The sequence below is a fragment of the Protopterus annectens genome, chromosome 6.part0 (assembly GCF_019279795.1).
Source record: "Protopterus annectens isolate FY-2018-M chromosome 6.part0, PAN1.0, whole genome shotgun sequence".
Classification (NCBI taxonomy): domain Eukaryota; kingdom Metazoa; phylum Chordata; order Ceratodontiformes; family Protopteridae; genus Protopterus; species Protopterus annectens.
The window spans coordinates 102288334-102307824 of record NC_056737.1 but is presented as its reverse complement, the minus strand read 5'-3'; the positions used below and the strand labels follow the sequence as shown (position 1 = coordinate 102307824).

Below are 19491 nucleotides of genomic sequence, written 5' to 3'. Positions count from 1 at the left end.
GCACTCCTAACCTTACACTATATTTACATAGCGATCTGGTATGCCGAGTTCATCCACATTGAGTACCACCATTCCCGATTAGCTAAAACTCTAAAGCTTCTGCTTCTACTTTGTATTAACTATCTCCCTCCAAGTTTCAGATGTCTTCTTGAATATACACTGTCACTTCCATCTATTCTGTTCTTGAAATTAGTCTTTTCTGTATTCCTGAACCCTTCCATCTAGGTCCAGCCTAGTAGGGATAACAGCTGATGTACTTACTCCCTGTTCCTTTCCATCTTGATCCAGTTTGCACAGCAGACTGGGAGAGTTTTAAAAATATAATCACTTCTCCTGCAAATGATGCAATCCCCCCCCCCCCCCTCAACAGCACCATGTTCTGATGCTCTTGTCCTGGTTACGTTAACTTCTACTCCAGCTAGCCCCTTTGTAAAATAAAAATTATTATGTGCTGTATTCATTTATTTACAAACTGCATTACCCAAGAGTAAAGCCTCCCTTGCACTCCTTAGAGTCAGCCCAATAACACAATGCAAAGGCTTAGTCCAGGGCAATGATTCCTGTGTGTTATTCTGTGCTAGGTTTGAAAACAATGTTTGTTTGTCTTTTCCCGGTTAGGGCTTGCCACAGCGGAACTCCGGTCCGCTAATGACTGGCAGTAGATTTCTATGGTGCCGAGTTGCCAGCCCGACGCCCAACCTTCAGCGAAGGCACACCCATTCATGCATGCCTTTCAGAGGCCACTCGACCACGGGGAGGACATGCAGACTCCACACAGAAGGCACTCCAGCCGAGTCGAACAGGAGAACCTCTTGCTGTGAGGCAACAATGCTACCTCTGTACCACCACGGCTAATAAAGAAAGAAAATTTTATTGTGCTTACATTATTTTCCAAATCACATCTTAACAGACAGCTCCGTCTACTCCACAGCTGAGAGAAAATCCTAGAAAGGTAAGCCTAGTAATTCTTAATCCATCATGGTAGACTAAATAATTTGTTAATACTCTGAAGTTGCTGCATCCCTGCTCCAAGATGCAATGACCAAGGAGCTCGTTACAATTACACAGGGCGAAGGAGGCTCTTCTCTGCATATCAGCACTGTGAGGTGATTATCTGCCATCTGAAGAAAATAATACATGCTTACTGCAAGTTTATAGGACTGCCCTTTCAGACATTCCACCATGGAATTTTGGACTTTGCCACCTTGGTTGTCAGAATAACCTACATTTATGCAGACTTCAATTACTATAAATATTTAATCTCCAACAATTAGTAATAAAAAAACATAATCTGTCTCGGCAAATGTGATAAACTTTGTAGTGCATTACCTTCCCATTCCTGTTTTATCTGGTGTCGGACATTCAGATTTACTGTGACATCAGCTCTTACCCTCGCTGGCCAGTTTTCACCAATGTTTGGTTTTGCTACTTCAACTACAGTGAAGGTGACAATTGGCTGAGCCATTCTAGCCCAACCACCAAACACAACTCCTCCATATTCGGACTGCCTGAAAAGGAAAGTACAGATTCACAATAAAAGATGCAATGACTGAAAACTCTAAATGTTACAATGCAAAGCCACTAATGCATTTTTCTTAATTTCTAATCTGCTTGAATGATGATAATCTATAGGCAGCAGTTCTGCTTTGTTTAGCCAGCTCAATTCACTTAACTGCAATAATTAATGCAGAAAAAAATTAATTTAATAAAAATTCAAAACAAGCTGCCTGACTGAGATGACAGACTTGAGGAAAAACAGTGGCTGTTTCATAAACTCTGAATACAGGCCACAGAAATGTCTACAGTTATAGATATAAATGATACATATGAATGCATATGTGGTGGGGGTACTTCACTTTATCCCCTCAGTCATGCCCATACGTTTTTCCATTTTTTCTGCACCTAGCATATTTGCCATCTTCAGGTCTGTTCTGTCCACCTCTTCTAGAGCTCAGATTTCATTCTTAAGACTTTATGATCTAGCCAGATTCCCCTCTGCTCCTGCTTTTCTTGTCTCATTCTTCCCTCTCCTGACTAGTCTTCCCTTCCTTCCTTCTGTCAACCTGCACTACATTTACTCAGGTTCTGCTCGGTCTCCAGCTGTCTGCCTGTAACACATTGCCACAGGCTCTAAGTTCTGCAAACCTCATCTTCAGATCATACATCTCAGCTTCCAGCATACCAATCTTCCTGCAGGCTCTTCATCCACTCCTGCAAGATGTCCTTAAATCACACAGTCTTGCCACACCTACAATATTAAACTCATTCAGTCCCTGATCCCTCCCTCAACTCATTTTTATAATTTAAATGAAGTCTGTACAGACTGACTCCTAATAAGTGAGATTTAATCTATTCTTGCTTCAAAGTCACTAAAGGATGTTTCTGGATATATTCTCTGATCTAAATCTTTGTCTTTCTCCCTTGTCTCACTTCTCCAGTGCTCTCATATAATGCTCTCCACTTTGAATTAGAATGTCTTCCACTTGTAAGGCATATATGTAGGCCTGACTGTGTGCCATGGAACAAGGTGCCTCTGTTACAGCCGTTCCTATCATGAGGAAGGTGAACATGCTGGAAAGCTCCCTCGAGTCACAGTTCCAGTCCTGTCTTGGAGCCAAGGATGTAGTTTGGATTAGTTTACCTTAGAGAGTGACCTGTTTGGTACACAGAAAAATGCAGTTTTCCTTCTGTTCTGCACAGTTCAGGTAGATATGATGGTGGACATGTTCTCCATTTTCATGGCATGAAAGATTCCTGTATGCATTTCCATAATTTCCTTTCATTTCATGCTTTGGAGTAAAATTCAGAGAAAAATGGCTAGAAGTTACCACTGCTGCTCCTTGGTAGCTATGAAGAATGCATTTTCTGCTCTCAGACGCCTGGGAGGGTAAGATGCTATCCCAACAAAATGAAAGGAAGTTCCCCTCTTTCATGATGGCAGCCATAGCCACATTGGCTCCCTCCATTTGGTCCTGCTCCTGCTAGACCTTGTGGCAGAAAATCAAACCTTACATAACTGCAGCAGCATGAGTGATGCAACGTTTAAAAATGAGTATAAACTCATCTTTTCCTTTCACATCATATTTTATTTTTTGCTGCTTTCCAACTACTAGCCAAGTGCACTTCCTAGTGTACATGCTACATCTTAGTGAGTTACTTCACTCATTATGTTTTCAACACTTTTCTCTTTTAACCTTACATCTGTACGAATCTGTGTCTAGTTTCACTGTTGTTATCAAAACAAATAGCCAAAATGATACTGTACAGCTTTTGGTATCACTCTAACAGTCTGCAGTACCTAATAAGCATTTGATTCCTGGTCTGACAATGATTAGTCCTACATGGCTAAGCTTCTGGTGTCATTCTAAGGGGATCCAGTATCTGTCTGCTTGGGATGGCATGGTCGACAGACCACGATGCTTTGCCACAGATGGCCTGCACCTGTCGTCCCTGGGATTTCGGATACTGGCTAAGGCTCTTGCTGCCCCTACAGTGCCTTTTTTAGGCAGGGTTCAAATAACAAATTCACCACCGTAACAGGAACAGGCAAGCAAAAACTGAGGGTAATGCTTACTCAGTGCTAGAAGTCTAAATCTCAAAATGCACTCACTCGAGGCACTCCTTAAAATGGAGAACATCGATATCTGTGCAGTGACTGAGACCTGGTTCAAGACTCCAGAGAGCACCCCTGCACTACCAGGCTATAACTCATACCACACTTTTCGGCCATGTAATCTGGACCGAAACACCAAAGGTGGAGGTGTGTCCATATTCATTAAGGATATCCACACCTCCAGACTAGTTGCTCAGCATAATGCATCCGAGGTTATCCAAGTGCAACTAACTCTGGGCAAAACTGCAATCCAAATTTTACCTTGCTGCAGATCCCCCACCATGCCCCAGGATTCCCACTCCTCTTTTCTTGATGTACTGGAAAATATTAGGGTTCAACCAAAAACCCAAATAATGGGCGACTTCAACTACCCCACTATTAACTAGGAAAACGACTCGTGTACCAACTCCTTAGCTCAACGCTTTCTGGAATTCATAAACTCCAATGCCCTAGATCAACTTATCCACACCCCCACCATGGGCAACTGTATCCTAGACCTAGTCATTACCAACATGAGTGACCGGTGTTCCACACCTGAAGTCAACTCCTCATTGGTCCGATCCGACCATAAGCTTATCACCCTTGATATCCACATCCCGCCCCCACCCCCCATTAAGGAAACCACAGTAAAAATTTCTCCAAAGCCAACTTCATGTTTCTTAAGACAGAAGTGTTGAACTTCATGACACCCATGCAGATGGACAATACAGTTACAACTGCTAACTCCTATACAAATGCATTCTATAAGCACTTACACAAGTGCATGGATCGTGCTATCCCAAACAGAACCAATACGCTATCCTCCAAAAAAAGGAAACCAAACTGGTGGTCCCCTGCCATAAACAAACTGTACAACAGAAGTAAGAAACTGTTGCAAAACAGAGTAAAAATCCCATGAGTGGAGGAGCTCCCTGGTCAGCCTCAGTAAGAAGCTGAGATCCCTTATACGATCCTCCAAAGCTAGCTACGAAAACAAAATCGCCACTAAATCCAAGGACAACCACAAAGCATTCTATAGCTATGTCAAGAATCTAGATGGCAACACCCAGATCTGCTCTGCGTTACAGCACAAAGGCACGAAAATTACAGAACCAACTGATATTGCCAACATCCTTTACCCCCCTAAAGGGCCCATATCTATACAGGAAGGATGCAGAGTTCCTGTAATCACAACTACGCAGGTAAAAGCTGCACTCTCTAAAGCCAAAAACACAGCATCCATGGGACCGGACAACATCCCAGGCTGCGTTTTACACAAACTTCAGAACGAACTGGCTCCCCACTTAAGCACCATGTTCAATAATAGCCTTGCATCAGGCTTTGTGCCCACTGAATGGCACACAGCAACAGTTATCCCACTCCACAAAGGGGGAGGCACCACTGATCCCGGGAACTATCGACCTATTAGCCTGACGAGCCTGGTCTGCAAGGCCATGGAATGTATCATCATGGAACTCATAAACAAAGACACTGGTAACCTCCAAACTCTGGATCCTACCCAGTTCGGGTTTGTGAAAGGCAGATCATGCCTCCTGAACCTGATCGACTTCTTTGAGGCAGTCACCAAAGCCGTGGATGAAGGTAGGGTGGTTCACACAGCCTATCTTGACCTTGCCAGGGCTTTCGACACCATCGCCCATTCTGGAATTATAGCTAAACTCACTAAACTAGGTATAAATCCCTATGTCACAAGATGGATTGCAAACTGGCTCACTGACAGAACCCACACTGTAAAAGTTGCAGATTCCAAATCTGACCTCAAAGCAGTGAAAAGTGGAGTACCACAGGGTTCCGTCCTGTGACCTCTCCTGTTTGGTATCTACTTCTCTGAAGTACAGGCTAAAACAGAAGGCCTCTGGCTAATGAAGTTCGCAGATGACTGCAAACTAGAAGCCATAGTCAAGTCCCCAAATGATGTGGACATCTACAGAAGGGCCTCACTGAGACAGATGCCTGGTGTCAGAGCCATGGCCTCAAGCTAAATGCCAAAAAGTGTAGTGTCATTCCCTTTGGTAAAAACTCTGTACCCATGAACTACCACATAAGCAATAATCTACTTAACACCGAATGCGTGATAAGAGACCTTGGGACCCAAGTGGACAGTAGTCTCTCCTTTGATAGTCACATCGCCACAGTAGTCAGGAAGTCCTTCTACGTGGCACACCTCATCATAAAAGGGTTCTCATCCAGGAAAAAAGAGGTCATTGTTCCCCTCTACTCGTCACTCATTAGACCCATTATACAGTACAACACCCCTTTTGGAATGTACCTCACAAGACATCTGCAGCAGCTGGAAAGGCCACAGAAGTACCTCACAAAGAGGATTACTGGCCTCAAACAAATGCCCTACACTGACCGCCTCAAAAAACTCCAGCTTTACTCCGTAGCATATCGCCTACTCCGAGGTGATCTCTGCCTAACATATAAAGCTATGTCAAACCCAGAGCTGTTGGACATGCTACACCTAAAGAAATCCCAATCCCTCCGAGCTACATGCTCTAGGGACCTAAACCTAGTCACCACAATACACAAGACACACTGGAGGGATAGATTCCTGTCCCAGAGACTTCCTATACTCTGGAACAAGCTACCCATCTATGTCAAGCAAAGTTCTTCATTAGCACTCTTCAAGAAAAATCGTGATGAGTGGATGGGAAATAGGAAATACACCCCGGGGATCACTTCTGCGTATCTGCTGGACAGTGGCACAGGAAAATAACTTTCTTGGGTGGTGTAAGTTATGGAACCTTGCTGGCTAGGCTTATGTAGGCCCTTGGGCCGATAGCCTAGTACCTACCTATGAACCTATGGTAACATTCAAACTGTGTCCATTCCAGCTTACTCACATGATAGCGTACCCCTCAACCTCTTAGCACAAAAAATCTGGATAAAGCCTAAAATAATGGGGAACAAAGACCCAAAAATACAGAACACTTTTAAATATTGCTCTTATAAACTTAGAAATATGCTAGAGTAACAGTATTTCTGCTAGTGTACATTTTCTGAAGGATATGAAGTCTGAAACTCAAATGTGTGTCATTATTTAGTAACGTCAATCCTCAGTGATTTGCCAGAATATCAAAATAGACCAAAAATATGGGGCAAAAATCAGGAAATTCTGGACAGTTGAGAGGTATGCATGGTAGTGATGACACAGCAAAGTGACAGAAAATACAGCTGAGTAAAATCTTACCATATCAGCAGATGTCCTTCTCTTCACTGTTGCAGTATTCGGTACAGAAGTGATATCCTGCCCTGGGCAGCCCGTCACTTGGCCAGTAAAAATAAGATTAAAAGAGATCTTGTTTGTGTCATACATTACATTTATGCTTCCCACAGAGAACGTAGGGCATAAAAAGGATGTACGGGCACAACTACCTAGAACTACATTAACCCCAGAAGAGAAAGTCGTCATAGGACAAAGGAGTCCATGCACAGACGGAAAAAAATGCAGAACAAACAAAAAGGGGTTGGAAGGAGGGAGTGAATACTGCAACAGTGAAGAGAAGAACATCTACTATTATGGTAAGATTTTACACAACTTTACTATGTCTTTCTATATCACTGTTGCACTATTTAGTACTGAACAGAGAGTATAAAAGCTAAAGAAACAGAATGGGAGGGTGGTAGGTTGGGAACAGCCCTCAACAAACCCACATAAAATCGTTTCAACAAAACCTGTTCTGGCTCTAGATACCATCTCCAAGTTATAATGCTTAGTAAAGGTATGTACTGAAGACCAGGTAGCAGCTTCAGTGATGGAAATGGTGTCCAACCCTTTGAAGAAATCACCAGAAGAGGCAACAGCCCTAGTAGAATGAGCTCTAACAAAAGTAACCGAGACTTGCCATAAAAAAAAAAAATAAAGGCCTTGGATATCCAAAAGAGATAGTTTGATTAGAAACAGCCAAATGCAAAGACTTGGGATGAAAGGAAACAAAGCGCTGATCAGACTTACTAATAGTCCTAGTTTTATCCAACTAATAACTGAGCTGTCTGTGAAAATCCAAGGGATGGATGCAGGAGCCTCTCATTAGCAGATTGAGGACAAGGGAAAAAGGAAGGGAGTTGTACCAAATTATTTAATTAATTATTTAAGGTAAACTCATTGACTGCCTTGGGCATAAAAAGAAGGATTAGTACAAAGGGACACCATGTCCCTGTGAAAAAAACAAAAAAGGAGGAATGCCCATAAGGGCTAGGAGGTCAGAAAACCTCCAAACAGAACTAACAGCCAACAACAAAACAGTATTCCAGGTACAATGTAGAATCTACAGGCTCAAAAGGAGCCTGAGGCAATTTTTCCATAACAAACTTAAGATTCCAAGAAGGAGGAATATGCTTTCTTGGAGGTCTAACATACAAGATGCCTTTAAGAAATTGTTTGACCTCAAAACGAGAAGTCAAAGGAGGATTCAAGGGCATACAAGCAAAAATGGCTGACAAATGGGCATTCACAAAAGAATAGGCCAAGCCAAACTGAACTCTCACAAATGAGAGGACAAGAAGGAACCCCACTAAAAAGGTCCTAGTTATGACTATGGCACCAGACTGAAAATCTCTTCCATTTGGACATAAAAGATTTTCTGGTTGAGGGTTTCCTTGTCTTCTGTAAAACACTGAGCATGTCCTCAGAAAAGAGGTGCCTGAAAGGGATCAAAACTCTATCACCCATAATGTCAGTTGCAGAGTGGACAAGTGGAAATGGATGAGAGACCACTTGTTCTGTGTGAGGAGATCCAACTGGTGTGGTAACTTGGAATGATTGCCTGTAGCCAGATGCATTAAGAGGGGGAACCAGTGCTGTCTCAGACAAAAGGGAGTCACTAGCAAGACTTTTGGGGAGTCCAGTTGACTCTTCCGCAGGACTTTTGGAAGTAGAGGAAGAGGAGGGAAAGCATAAAGAAACATCCCCTTCCAAGGAAAGGAGAGAGCATCCATTTTCCATGCCAGATGGTATGGCACTCTAGAACAGAAGAGAAAAAGATGCCAGTTCAGAGGGAGGCAAAAAGATCTACCCAAGGAATACCCCACCGATGGACAATGTCCAGAAACACATTTCTGTGAAGCATCCATTCGTGAACCTGTGTTTTGGACCTGCTCAGACAGTCTGCCACAAGAATGTACTCTGAAGGAATGTATACTGCCCAAAGAGCCATTTCCCAAGCCTGAAGGGCCATTCTGCACAGGAGATAAGATTTCATGCCCTCCTGTTTATTGACATACCACATCACTGTAATGTTATCTGTGTACACCTTCAAGGGGCCTGGAGAGAACATGGGGTGAAAAGCCTTAAGGGCCAGAATCACAGCCCTCCTCTCTTTGATGATGATATGGTGTGACTTCAGATGGGGAGGCCAAACACACTGAACTTTCAGGTGACTAAGAGATGCCCCCCACCCCATGTCCAAGGTATCGCTCTTGAGAAGGGAGTGGAGGCTGAAAGGGCCGGCTTGGGTTGAACGTGACCCACTGAATCCACCACTTGAATTCATTCGTGGGACAGGGAAGGGTGGGTACACTGAAATTCAGAAGGTGACGATGCTGCAGCCAAATCGACCTGATGTACCACTGAAGCTTCTGCAACTGCAGTCTGGCAAGAGGAAGCACTGGACTACAATAGGCCATGAATCCCGGGGCCCAAAGCAACTCCATGGCTGGGTTGGCAGTCAGAGGAAGAAGAGACTGAAAGAAGGCCATCAACAATACCTTTGGAGGTGGAAGAGAGGCCAGCATTGGCACTGTCTGAATCCTGCATCCCAGATACACATGACCCTGAGAGGGAGTCAGGACAAACTTTTGGAAGTTGATAGTAAACTCCAGACTTTGAAGAGGAAAGATGGTGAACTGCAGATCCTAAAACAATCGACTGCGAGAAGACATCTGATGCAACAAGTCTTCTAGATAAGAATTCTTTGCAGCCTGCAGAAGGCAATCACAGGAACTAGGCATTTTGTGAATACCCTTGGGCAGTAGAGAGGCCAAAGGGTAAAGCAGGGAATGGAAAATGAGAAGACAACACAGAAATGTAAAAACTTCCTGAAGAGAGGGTGAATACAGATATGAAGGTAAGCATCTTTCAGATCCAAGGACACCAGAAAAGCCTTGGGTAATAAAAGAGGAAAAGGAGTTTGAAGAGTAGATCTCAAGAAAGGTGATGAGCCAGGAGAGATCTATAACAGGTCTCCAAAGTGCCCTCCTTTCGAGGAACCACGAACATCTTGGAATAAAATGGGACTGCTTTCATTTAACAAGAAAGTCCATCATGTAAGTTTAAAAGACCACTATTCTAATTTTGTCCAGTCTATTTTCTCAACCTTTGCCAGTCTTTTCAAAGACAAACTAGGCAAGCTCCCAGTTGTGTACTTCATGAAGTTAGACCCAGAGGTCAGTCCAGTTGTCAGACCAGCCCAGACAGTTCCAGTAGCTATGCAGAATAGAGTCAAGGCCAAGCTAGATAAAAATGGTGCAGCAAAGTGTAATCTGTCCAGTTAATTAACCTACTGAATGGGTATCTTCCATGGTCATAGCTCATAATAAAAGCTCAGATGATATCAGAATATGTACTGATCCACAAGATTTGAACAAAGCACTAAAAAGACCTCATCATCCAATGTGTCCAGTCGAAGAAGTCACTGCTCTTATGCCAAATGCCACTATTTTTTCTGTCTTGGATGCAGAGAGTTCATTTTGGCAAATTCTGGTTGACCACAAATCTTCATTGCTAACCACTTTTAGTACTCATTTTGGCAGGTACAGATGTTTAAGAATGCCATTTAGGTTAATTTCTGCCAGTGAAGTCTTCCAGCATGCCATGGAACAAACCTTTTGTCTGGGAATCCATGTGCTATTATAGTAGATGATTTTCTATTAGGCGGTAATGGTGAAGCTAAGCATGACAGAAATCACAAGAAAATTTGGAAAGAGCACGTGCTGACTCCTCAGAAGTGCAAATTCAGGCTATGAGAAGTTACTTATGTTGGTCATTTGTTTACTAGTTCAGGCTTACGACCAGATTCTTCCAAACAAACAGCTATTCTTGAGATGTCAGCTCTAGACAATGTTCAGTCCTTACGTTTTCTTGGCATGGTTAACTATCTAGGTAAGTTGATTCTAGACTTGAGACAACTTTCAGCACTGCTTAGAGAGTTGACATGCAGAGATGTATCCTGGTCATGGTTAGACCACCACCAGATATTTTATTTTTTTATTTTTTATTTTACATTTGTTGACCGGGATAGTCCGACTGGATGCATGTCCATTTTCAGCATTGACCCGGGGAGAAAAGCTCCAAGGGTAAGCAGATACAGCATTACATAATACCAGCATTACATATTACAGACTATTTACAGAGATTACATAAGTAAGCAAGTTAAACAAGTTCCACAGGTTACAGTTAATCCTGAGCACAAGTCAGGATTAAATTAAATTGCACAGTAAACGGTTAACAGATTTTTACACATTCTAGAGAGAGTTAGCCAGGCTTGATACATTGACATAGCCAGTTAAGTGACAAATGTTGTTTGAGTCTAGTTTTAAATTGTCCTAAGGTGGAAAGTAAGGTAATATCAGCTGGTAGAGAGTTCCAGGATCTACTTACAGAGTTTGCAAAGAGAGAATCACCAGCTGTGTTATTAATTTTGCTAGTCTGAATTAGTAGTTTGTTAGAGGATCGAAGCGGTCTAGGATTGTTATAGGGGGTGATAATATTTTTAAGTGCAGGAGTATTGTCCGGATTATAGAGGATTTTATAGGCCATAATCATTTGGTTATACTGGATTAGACTGGGTAGTTCAAGCCACCCAAGCTGATTTAGATTGATGCAGTGATGTGTCCTAAAAGGCAGCCCAGTGGCAAACCTGGCAATGTGGTTGTAGCAAATTGAGAGTTTGTTAAGGACAGTCATGTTTAAATTCGAGAGTAGAGGGGATGCATACAGAAGGGTTGAAAGAAGGTGAGAGCGAGCTATGGCAATTTTAGCTGGAGGGGTTAGGAAGGCTTTTATTCTGTAAAGTGACCCTAGTTTTTTTATTGATGGTTTTGATAGTTTGGTTAACATGTAGGTCAAATTTTAGGTTATTGTCTATGATGACACCTAATAGTTTTGTAGATGGGTCAGGGGAGATTATTGTGCCATCATTTGATTTTATGGTAAAGGTGAAAGCGGTAGACCTACGTGTTGGTGAAAATAACAGCATTTTAGTTTTTTGGGATTTAGGATCAGGCGATGTTCAGAAAGCCAGTTTTCTATTGTATTAAAGGTGGTCTGGGTAGCTGACCATAACTCTACTGGAGATGTGGCTGAGCAAATCAGAGTAGAGTCATCAGCATATTGGATACAGCTGACTTTTGGGATGACAGTATAAAGGTCGTTAATGAAGATGGAGAACAGCAAGGGCCCTAGTATAGAGCCTTGTGGTACTCCAAGGGTGTTAGGTAGAAGGTTAGAGAGTTTGTTCTGCCAGAGGACAGCCTGCTGTTGACCATTCAGGTAGGATTGAAACCATTGGAGGGCTCCAGTATCTAGACAGAATGTTTGCAGGGTGTGTATTAAAAGTTGGTGATCAACCATATCGAATGCCTTGGAAAGATCCAAAAAGAGGGCTGAGGATATATAATTATTGTTGCGATTACAGTTTATGGTGTTAGTAAAGGCTAGGAGGGCTGAAGTAGTGCTGTGATGAGGACGGAAGCCGTGCTGAGTGTCTGCCATACGGCGATTTTAGATTAGGTGGTGCATGAGTTGTCTATGAATACATTTTTCCATAATCTTTGCAAGTGGAGAGAGTATAGCTATTGGCCTATAATTGGAGAATTCAGTAGAGCTGCCTCCTTTGTGAAGAAGGATTACATAGGATATTTTCCAGATGGTGGGAATTTTAGCTTCTACTATGGTTCGACTGATTAGTATTGAAATGGGGTAAGCAATAGCATCAGCTGATTTTTGTAGGTACTCGGCAGGGAGTTGATCAGCAGAAAGTGTAGTGGGTTTTAATTTTTTGATCAAGGTACGGATAAGTGAAGTGGCGACTGGTTGGAAGCTGAACGCGAGTAGGTTTCTAGGGGTGCTACTTTCAGGACCAGGGGAGCTAGGAGGTAATTGGCTAGCTAGGGCTTGAATTGTCTCAGTAAAGAATTGGTTAAAACTATCAGAAACATCTTCAGGGGTTTTATCAACAGTAGCAGCAGGGATTGGGGTTGAAGTTTGTCCAGGAAGTAGCAGATTATTTAAACCTGCCCAAAACTTCTGAGGGTTATTTTGATTTACTGTCTGTAAATTACAGTAGTATTGTTTTTTGTCTTGTAAAATTGATTTTTTGGTTTCGTTTCTGGATTGCCTGTATTTAATGTGATCTTGAGGGTCTTTAGAAGAACGCCATAAAGCCCATACTTTGTTTCTAAGGGTAATTTTGAGTTTAGACTCTATAGAAAGCCATGGTGCAGTTTTTGCCTTGGTTCTCTTTGAACGAACAGGTGCATGCAAATCAAGGATCTCAAGGAATTTGTTGTTAAAGTATGCTACTGCTTCCTCTAAGGGGAGGTGTTTTAGAATCGACCAATTACATGAGTTTAGTTCTTGTTGGAATTTGGCAGGGTCAAAGTTTTTATTGTTTCTAACCTTTCTGAGTAAGGGTTGTTGGGAATGAATGGTTTTGTGCTTAATTACATATGTGAGAAGGTGATCGCTTAGGCTATTAAGGCGGGTACCAGAGGTGAAACAGAGAACTGTCAGCCCACCAACTATCAGATATTATGATGTTCACAAAACAGTTACTCTTTCTTGTGATGCTTTGAAATTTGGTCTTGGTGCAGTCATTCTTCAAGAGGGTTGACCAGTAGCCTATGCGCCCAGAACTCTAACACAAACTGAAATGCAGTATGCTCAGATAGAGAAAGAACTTTTGGCAATTGTGTTTGGATGTTCAAAGTTCCATGATTATATTTATGCAAACCTATCCAGATTGTCAGTATTTTGAGAAAGCCTATGAATACAGCTTCTGCCAGATTACAACACAATGTTGAAATTACAGAAGTATAATTTCAATCCTGTCTAGACAAAAGGCAAACTTCTTTATCTTGCAGATACTTTATCCAGATCGCCCAGAAATACCACTGAACAGCATGAGAATGAGAAACTTGATTTTGAAGTCATGGAAGTGAGTTTTCCTTCACACATCTTGAGCTTAGAAATTACGCAGCCTCAGATCCAATTCTTCAGAAGCTATACCACTTTATCAGTCGAGGATGGCTGTCAAAGCAATCTTGTTTACCTCATGACCTGCAACCATATTTTCATTACAGAGATGAAATTTTGTTTGACAATATCATCATGAAAGGTCCAAAACAGATTGTTCGAAAATCCTTGCAACAAGAGTGTAGTACCATCTTGCATCCTGCTCACCCATGAACTGACTCTACCAAAAGAAGGGCGAGAGGACAACTATTTTGGCCTTCTATGTCAAAGGATATTGAGAGAGTACTTTCATCTTGTTCTGTATGTAATAGTACTAAGACATAGCAACAGAAAGAACCACTTCAGCTAAACCATATTCCTGAACTACCTTGGTCTACAGTAGCTATTTTTGAGTGGAATGGTCAACATTACTTGGTGTTATTAGAATCTCATTCAAATTGGTTCGAGATTGACCTACTTCCTAATCTAGCATCCAGTACTGTCATTACAAAGATGAAGCTTCATTTTGCAGTCCATGGTAGTCCGCACAAAGTTATTTCTGACAATTGTACATAGTTTACAGCCCAGCAGTTCAAAAGATTTTCAGAAGAGTGGGACTCATGTTAACAAGTAGCCTTGAGTATCCACAGTCAAATGGTTTGGCAGAACGTGCAGTTCAAAGTGCAAAACAGTTACTAGAGAAGTCAAAACGAGACAATAGTGATGTTTTCTTGAATCTCAGAAATATTCCTCGTGGTAAACATCTTGGTTCACCTGCACAGAGACTTCTATTGAGACAAACCAGAACCATATTACCAATTAGCAGCTATCTACTGGTTCCATGTGTCAAGAACAACAGATCAGTGAAAGGCTATCTGTTGAAGAAGCTCTTATCCCAGAAGTCCTATTATGATAAGGCCAGCAAACCACTCAATCCATTACGAGAAGGGGAGATGGTGAGGATACAGACAACAAAAAGTTTTGATCACACTGGAGTTGTAAAAAGTGTATGTCCAAAGCCAAGATCGTGCACTGTGGAATCAAAAGGAGTAGAATTTTCGCCGAAATTGTTAACATCTGATCCCGGTGTCTGAGCCTGTGTTGCAGTATTACACCTGTGAGAAAGACTCAATCTCCGAGTGAGTTATCCAGTGTTTCAGTTCCAGAGGACGTTCCAGTAAATATCCTTATTCCTGAGAAGAATCCCAAAACTCCAGAAACTGTTTGTTCACCAATGACTGTCCCAGTTGCTAAACCCAGTACTGACTGCTATAGCACTAGATCAGGTCACAATTCTAGACCATGCACCAGATAAATGGCAACTTGGACATAAGTGTTGTGTCGATTTCTTACGGTCTGTACAATTGCATGTCTTTTCCAAATGTTATTTTATTGTGGGTAATTCATTAAAAAGGGAGGATGCAGATCAATATATATGTATACCTTTAAGAAGCTTTTCATGGGCTTGCACGTATATAAATACTGAGCACGTGCAAGTCTGACTGCTATTTTGTAGTAAGCTGTTGAGATGTCTGTGTAGTCTGTCAGTTAATCAGTTTGTTTATATTCTGTACTGCTGCTATCCATCCTGATGTGTTGTGTTTCTATGTAATAATGCATATAAACAAACTACCCCACCTGTTTGTCTTCAATTGTAAACCAAAACAAGCGACATGGACTGTAGAACCTCCGGGAAATGAGGAAGTCACTTAAGAGGAGGTTGAAGAATCCCAGAAAAAGGAGGGAGAGATTTCCATACCATGACTTAACCTTGACAGATAACAGAAAGAATCTAAGAGTCTGAAGTGATGAGATGCCAATTTGGAAGACAAAGGGAAAGTTGTAATGACAAAGGAACCTGATCTAAAGGCAGGGGTGGGAGCGAACTGTCAAAGAGAAGCAGGTTTATCAGATAAAGGAGGCTTCTGGGCCACAAAATCAGAGAAGCCTTATCAGAGGGGGCCTGCCTCCAACCATTCCTTGCCTTTAGAGGCCTGGTGAGCTTGACTACAAGCAAAAGCAGACCTAGAAGGATAATTCCTCTGGAAGTTAGTGATAGGAGAGACAAAAATAGTTTAAGGTCTTGGAAAGCTTTACCTTTCTCTTGAAGAGACTTAAACATGTCAGCAGCAGCAGTCCCAAAAAGATGTGCATTATTCGCAGGAGCATCCAACAACTTGGAGTTAATATCCTCAGTAAGAGACTGGAGATGAAGCCAAGAATTATGCTTCATGACGAACCCAAAAGCCATAGCCCTAGAATAGGCATCAGCAGCATCACAGCTTAATAGAGTGGCAAGTCACTTGAGAAGCAGAACCTAAAAAAGGTAAGGCAGAGGATTGGTCATTAGAATCAGGGAGAGGCAGAGAAAACCTGACAAGCCTGAGCTATCAAGGCTACAGCATACCTGGTTGTATGGGTCTGGTAATTAATAGCCCTAAAGGTCAAAGTAGAAACAGTGTAAACTATATTGCCAATTCTCTCCATTGCTCTGCTATCCATATCAGAAGGCAAAAGTTTGGAAGAAGTCAAAAGTTTAGAAGGTTTGTCAGAAGAGACTGACACACCACAGCAGGATCAGCAGAAGGACATTTAAATAAAAACAGACAATCCACAGGAACATTATAGAAACTCAATCCACAGGAACCTTATAGAAACTATCAGGTTTCTTAGGAGCAGGAGCCTGAGAATCAAGAGATTGAAAGTAGCAATAAAAGTATCTAACAAGGTAGTCAACACAGGAGGATCTGCCAATGGTTTAGCAGCATCAACCTGAAGCAATTCATAATATCTTCACTAAGTATCAGACACTTGAGAATAATCTAAATGACTGCATCATCCTAGAAACTGTGCCCCTAAAGGACAATTCTTCGAAAGGAGACCCAGGATTAACCAACTCCTCTTCATCAGGACCATACGCCAAAGGCATCAGTGAAGAATAGGACAAAGGCTCCTTACCAGACAGGGAATTCTCATTGGAGGAATCTGACTCCCTAAGCAGTTTAAAAGGGGTAGAGGTACAAGATGGAGCACGTAATGAAATCTCTGGAGGAGGCTTTAGGGCCATTAAGACAAACTCACTGTTTTTGTCTTACATTTCATTATAGACTCGTCTGATGAAGTTTAAACAAATGTAAGGCTAAAGTGCTTGGCTTTTGTTTTAGCACAGAGTTTCTCCTGCTTTTCCATGACACAATCCATTTTTGTTTCTTTTTAATGGAATTTAAATCTAGTGATCAGCTGTACCAACCACAGCTAAATCTTGATTCCTGTAAAATATGTCCAAGGCATCATTAACTGCTGAAAAAACAGCAGAAAGGACTTCCATGTTCAATTTCTTTTTCTTGTGTGCTTGACTGTAGATTCTTTACCATGGGTTCACTGGTGTTACTGACAGCAAACAAACCGCTTCACTGATTGAGTTTTTAATGTAGGAAAATTCTAAGCAAATCAAGGGGCTTTTATCAATCTCACAGTATGGCATACACTATCAAAACTGCAGGGCATAGTTTTACAAACTTTTCTTAATTAAGTTGTGTTTCATTATTTTTTGGATACTGGTCTGCATATGTAGCTGCTGATCCACTTAGGGAGATATTACCAGTTCCATCAGATGGGCTGCTCATCCTAAATGCCTCTGGGATATCAAAGAGTCTACTTTTCTATGTCTCCCCATACATCAGCCACTCATTGTACTTGCATGGGTCCCTTCCTGCAAGGTGTGCTCCATGACAGTAAGAAAATCAGGAGGATCATTGCAGATGGGTATTCTACTCTGCATTCCACACTTGTCAGGGTGCATGACAACATGGACTCCTTCCAGAACCCAGAGGACTGAGGTAGCAGAAGACAGATTAGCACCTTTACTCTCTGTACTATACAGCCTGCTAGTCAAACTTTGCAATGTCACAGGACTGAAATGCAGGTAACAATGTGAGAAGCAGATCAAGTATACTGTGCTTGTGTAACTTTAACCCTTAACAGAAGAAAAAAAACATCAGTTATAATCTCACTGGGCAAACCCGAGAGTAAATACTCTAAAGGGATTGTATCAGTGACAAAAAGGGAATATCCTGAATATAGCTGTACATATCATTTTTACAAGGCAGCACCCTTTTCTTTTTTCTGTTTTTCTCCTCTATGCCTGCTGATCTTTAGCTGCATTCTGTTACCCCTCTGCAATCTTCCTCCTCTACTGTCACCCTGCAGAGCATAGTCTAGTTTATTCTGGAACTAGGGCACCATTTTCCCAGAAAGGAGGCATCTGGAAGAACGAGTGGAAAGGAAATGGAGATACCCCAATACAGCTTTTGTGAATTATATTTTCATTATGAACTAATTTTCCACATTCCTCCAGCTTCTGATATGCGGTGACTTAAATAAAATGTATATTTTTTCCATGCATGCATTCAGATACCACAGCTGATGACATTATGGTTTTCCTTTTTTTTCTTTATACCAACTTGATTAATCCTAGTGTTTCTTTTTGGGGATCTGTCAGGTCTGTGAAATACCATGGCCAATCCTTGAAAGAGGAAGCAGGCACTACAGCTATAGATTTATGTAACTATATTTTTTGATGATGAGCAACAAGCCAGCCTTTGCACTTTCTGCTTTCACCTTCATCAGCAGGCTCTTCATCTCTTCCTCACTTTCAGCCATCAGAGTGAGATGCCTACGGATGTTAATATGTGTACATCTATGTAACAGATTTCATTTTTTTGAGATAAAAAATCTCTACAGATGGTGACTGTGGTCATGAAATTAAAAGGTGCTTATTTTTGAAGGAAAGTTATGGCAAATCTGGATAAAATTATAAACAGACCGATAAAAATTATACTGGCAGAAATCGCCTGGGTTGAATGAGAATGTCTCTCTAACCCCTGCTTTAAAAATTTGGTGTTACCTGGGTTGTAACATTAATTGGACTTTTTTTTCTATTATATATACGTTTTTTATCTCATATACATGTTTTCTTATACAGCATGCTCATTATTTTTATACATATATTTTTATTATATATGAATAGTTGAAGTTTTACTTAATAGATCTGTGAACACAGATTGAGTTTTCCACTTACAGAAGTGATTTTTAGTGTTTTTATTCTTCCATTTAATATTAATATTTCTTGTGTTTTATATTAAATGGTTGCCATTCCATTTTCTATTTTGTATTCGTATTTTTTATATATGGTTTGAACTTTAATTGCATATTTATTATTACGTTCACATCTTTAAGTTTTGCTTAATTGTTTGTCACCTGGGATTGGTTGGGGAATTAAGATTTTAGCATATATAACGTTACTCCTTAAGCTTTTTACATCTGAAGAAGTCAATACATGACGAAAACATGGTGATCAAGTTAAGAGTTTATGATTTGTGTTTTTATTGTGCTGTGTGAATAAAGGAATTTGCTCCAGTAACGTATCTGCTTGGCTCGTTTAAGTGCTGTCCTTTTGGGTAAAATTATAAGCAGCAAAGACATCATCAGAGACTGCTGCTTTCCCTGACTTCATTTCCCTTAATGCTGTTCTTACTATTTCTAGAGTGGCTGTTCTTACTCTCTCATTCTAGGCTCAGTATGGGGAACTACAGCTTCTGTGATATTTTCTTCATTCATTCAAAAGCTGCTGGAAGTACGTATTCCATCTGCCCTTGATCTTCTCTGGAATGGTGAGTAGGCTGTTGCTTCCCTAATGAATAGT

At 41.3% G+C, this 19491-nt stretch overlaps 1 protein-coding gene across 3 annotated transcripts in view; it reads right to left on the bottom strand.

Moving 5' to 3' along the window:
• The window catches only part of AQR (aquarius intron-binding spliceosomal factor), a 2539865-nt gene that overhangs the window by 1551348 nt on the left and 969026 nt on the right, over window positions 1-19491 (bottom strand). For all 3 annotated transcript variants that reach the window (XM_044073871.1, XM_044073874.1, XM_044073872.1), the window contains one exon: window positions 1330-1508. In XM_044073871.1, the coding sequence (XP_043929806.1) occupies window positions 1330-1508 (179 nt within the window). The remainder of the gene's footprint in view (window positions 1-1329; window positions 1509-19491) is intronic.